We start from the raw sequence: 4131 nt of genomic DNA, 5'->3' as shown, positions 1-4131 counted from the left end.
TCTAATAATTACAGACTGAAGAAGACATTTAGGGTAGACAACAAGCAAAATCTGAATAGATACAATAAGATCCAAAAGTCTGAGACCACTTCATCATTCACACAAATGGGAAAGTGGTCTCAGGCTTTTAGACATATAAATACAGCCCACTATAACCAAAATACTTAGATGACTAAATCACTTGATCAGAGGCTACACGGTTCATCATACCAGGCTTAGCTATGCTCTTGACCTGCATTATCACATCAACCATTTACCACTACAGATGCTATAATGCACTCTGCTTGGGTTAAAAGAAAAAGCATGTCGCTGGTCGTAAACCCTTTCTTCTGATATGCTCTCCAGTGCAGGCTGCGTGTCTGAGGTGTTTACAATCTTTGGCATCCTGCCAAACCTCCAGTCAAGGCTGTCTTGTCCTTCTTGTGTTCCTGCCTGCCCAAGCAGATGACTGACTGGTGAACTGACTGCAGTGCAGCCAACACAGTAAACAGTACATACCAGCAACTATAGTGTCTGAACTGCCCCAGACCACAGCATAGTCCATAGCCCACTGGGATTTATTGAAAAGAAATGAGAGGGGAGTGTAGATAACAAGTTTCCATGTCTACCTATCTGCGCTCCTCCAATTCTCTTCTCATGGCGCCATCATAAACCAGAGACACCAGACTTTTAGGTACTGCTGACAGACAAGTGATCTCTGTCAAAAGGCTGAACTGTGGCTGCTCTGGTTATTCAAGGTTGAGACATTAGTTTTTCACTATACAGAGAGTGTATAGGTCTGAATATTTTTTATTAAAGCAGCTATTTCTAAGTTCGGTTATTGCTACACAGCCGTTGTCAGTATTAACAGGTGTTTATTTACCAGTTAAACTAAACACTGCAAGATCAGCATCAAATTTCATTCCTTTACTCGCCGAGAGATGTCGCCAGTGGTAGAAAGCAATGGCGATGTTTTGCTCCCAGTTCTATCACTTCTTCTATTGAAGTTAGCATGCTAACCAACTAGCCCTGTCTTGTCAATGTCTGATAGCAATTCAGTGTACCATCCACACTACCATGAAAAACTGGCGCTACTCAGAGGGTGTATTCTACCCTCTTGCACTGTAAACGCAACAATGCCTGAATCTCCTGGCAAGCAACTGTCACCACCACCTGTACCGGACAAGAAATCACATTCTGCGAAAACATGCGAATAGTCCCTTTAAGGATATATTGAATATGTCTGTGAAAAGAACACAAAATGTTCTTAAATGAACTTGTGCCTAAAAAAATGAAAAGTATTAAATGTGAGTAATCACTTATTATTTCACTGAGATATTTGGTTGGTTACTTAACATTATGATTCGAAGGACTTTTTTAGGGCAGTTCAACCAATCAATAACTACTCATGAGTTGTTTATAAATGATAAATTAACCATTTAAAGCATAGGAAATGTCCACAGGAACAACATATTGCAATATATGGATATATAAACGGAACACATGGTGTGACAGTAGCATTTCTCTCACTTAAGTGTCTAACTACAGAAATTAATTCAAAATGCAAAATCTACCACAAAAAGAACTTAAGAACCTAAACAGAAAATTTCTAAAGGATTGTGACTTTACCTTTAAGTACTCTTCTTCTAAAGTGCACGTATTAACAAAGTCTACTCCAAATGAAACCCCACTGAACCAGTTTTCTCCTCTCTTCATCGCCATTTCTCAAAGGTCTTAAAGTGCAATTGAGTTCCGTTCTTCCACTCTTGCATAATCCCTCTGTTCTGTACAGGATGTCCACATTCCTGACCAGGTATCAATTGCGAAAGCATGTGTTTGATTACAAAGAGATGACAGGATAATTGTAAAAACAAATTCAGAACTGCTCGGATAAATATGGGTCAGCGGGTCAGGTGTTGGCACTGACGTGCATATCCTGGTTTGGCAAGCTCGATGGCACGCCCATTAGTGAGCTCATTATCCCTACATACCTTACCAAAATTTCTCTTAGGGAGCCCCAGGGGCCCCCAAAACCTTTAATACCCCCTATCCTGGGGGTATATAAAGAAGTCGTTTGCATCATCGCAGCAGTACGCTGCTGACAGACGCCAACATTCAGGAAACCTCAACGGAGCAAGAAGCGATAAAGATGCCCACCAGTGCTCCCAGTACGAGAATCATGCCTGCAACCAGCAGACCTGGTGAGAGAATTACCTTATAGTCCTCTGAAGATAATGTATGATAAGCTATAGTTCATTAGCCAGGAGTACAAAGTGCTGCTCAGTGCTGACAGTAAAAATTCATACTGCTGGGAAAGAAGCTATCTCTTTAGATACTGATTTTAGTTTTTTAGATTGATTGAACATTACAGCTGTCAGACTAAAGGATTGCCATTCTTTCTTAGCAGATTGTGTATAGTGTTAGTATGAACTTTTCTTACATTGACACTAAAGAAACAAAGAAAAACTCACTGTCATAATTGTTTTATACTTACAGGGACACAATCCAAAGATGCGGCTTCTCCTACAGGTGAGTTTTTATTACTTCACTTTCTTAGAGAGCAAACTGAACTGAGAGGTTACCTCTCTACAGTGTGCATTTATTTTCTGCTATTGCTCATCTTGTGTTCACCACCAGCTTCCCTCTTTAATGTTGCTTTTCTCATCATTCAGAAAGCATCCCAGACTACGAGCCAAATATCCCTGAGCCCACATGCAGAGCTGATCTTCTAAAATGTAAGAGCAGTCATCTGACTGTTTTCAGATTTTTTTCCCCTACTAATATTTCTGTCCTCTCGCTTTCTGACTGTCTTGGCTGCATATTTTCCACATCCCACAGACTGGATCAACCTTTCCCTGGATGACAAGACAGCCAATAAGATGCTGTGGATCACAGAGGGTGGATCCAAGGTGTCTCGCATGACTGATGATGTCACTTGTCCCGTTCTGGACAGACCAGAGCGATACGAGCATGCCCCTCAGGTAGGTTTTAAACAGCAGCCACAAATCGGGATGTGATTGGTTATTTTTCATGTTATACTAATTTTTATCCTCTTTTTATTCAAGGTTCTTTGCAAAGAAGGCATCCTGGGCTTCCGAGCTTACTGGGAAGTTAAATATTCAGGGTGGGCCGTTGTCGGAGTTGCTTATGAAGGGGCAGGGAGGAGGGGAAACGACGGACCCTGCGGCCTGGGAGAGAATGAGCAGTCCTGGGGTCTTGGGTGGGGTGGATCCCACTACCAGCTGTGGTTCAATAGCATAACCACAGAAATCTGGGATATTCCCCAGTGCACCACCATCGGGGTGTACCTTGACCATCCAGCTGGTGTCATCAATTTTTACGCAGTCGAAGAGGTGCAGGAGGGAGAGGGGGGCGAAAGCAGGAAGGAGATCAGACTGCTGCAGAGGATTAAGAGCTCTTTCGTGGGGAAAATGTTGCCAGGTTTGTGGGTAGGACAAAAGTCCTCATGCGTGCTTGTTAAACAAGAGGAGTAAAGTGAAATGTGTGTGCTTTCCTTTTCCATTTCTTACATTTCCATTCAAACTTCATTACAATACATATCCATAACCAAAACATAAGATATGTCACAGATACTTTGGGATAATAGTAATTAGAGATGCATATGTCATGTATTCTAAATTTTTGTATATATAAATACATAGACAGGTGGCAAATTAAAGAAAAAAACAACAAAAAATTAGTGGAGAAACTGAATACCCCCAACCATAGAACACAAGGGGTCAGATTTTGGACTGTCAGACAGTGCTCTTCACCACTATCATCAAAACACCAAATGAGGGAAAGGGTTAGGGAAAACCTATGCTCCATCCCTCCAGTAGAGTTGAGAGACTTGAAGAATCAGTATTGAAGCTGTTTTGATGTGGCCTAGTACCCTACTACAATACCCTTTTCCTTTAATTTGTCACCCATCTGTACATCTATCATGAAGCTGCTATTTGTTTAAGTGTTTGTGTTTGCATAACATGTTTACTTTGTCAAAACTGAATGTAGAATATTGATTATTAGTGGCATATATATGTATATATGTTATAGCGTTGTGTATTATATTCTGGCAACATCAGTATAATCTGCACTTTTTAAACAAAATGCATTATTCTGTATGTCATCTAAATTAAACTCCATTTTAAGGAC

At 40.8% G+C, this 4131-nt stretch overlaps 1 protein-coding gene across 1 annotated transcript; it reads left to right on the top strand.

Moving 5' to 3' along the window:
• The first annotated feature begins 1983 nt into the window (after window positions 1-1983).
• On the top strand, window positions 1984-4131 carry LOC108886813 (stonustoxin subunit beta). Its single transcript, XM_018681865.2, has 5 exons — window positions 1984-2180; window positions 2476-2508; window positions 2652-2714; window positions 2818-2960; window positions 3045-4131. Exons 1-5 carry the CDS (start codon window positions 2129-2131, stop codon window positions 3471-3473), a joined length of 720 nt encoding a protein of 239 aa, XP_018537381.1. The 5' UTR covers window positions 1984-2128; the 3' UTR covers window positions 3474-4131.

Source organism: Lates calcarifer, linkage group LG23, assembly GCF_001640805.2.
Source record: "Lates calcarifer isolate ASB-BC8 linkage group LG23, TLL_Latcal_v3, whole genome shotgun sequence".
NCBI classification, from domain to species: Eukaryota; Metazoa; Chordata; class Actinopteri; family Centropomidae; genus Lates; species Lates calcarifer.
This window is presented reverse-complemented; position numbering and strand designations above follow the sequence as displayed.

Coding starts and splice junctions, on each gene's coding strand:
- LOC108886813 (XM_018681865.2), top strand. CDS start 2,129: ATGCCCACCAGTGCTCCCAGTACGAGAATCATGCCTGCAACCAGCAGA. Junction 2,715..2,817: donor CAGAGCTGATCTTCTAAAAT/GTAAGAGCAGTC, acceptor CACATCCCACAG/ACTGGATCAACCTTTCCCTG. Junction 2,961..3,044: donor GATACGAGCATGCCCCTCAG/GTAGGTTTTAAA, acceptor TTTTTATTCAAG/GTTCTTTGCAAAGAAGGCAT.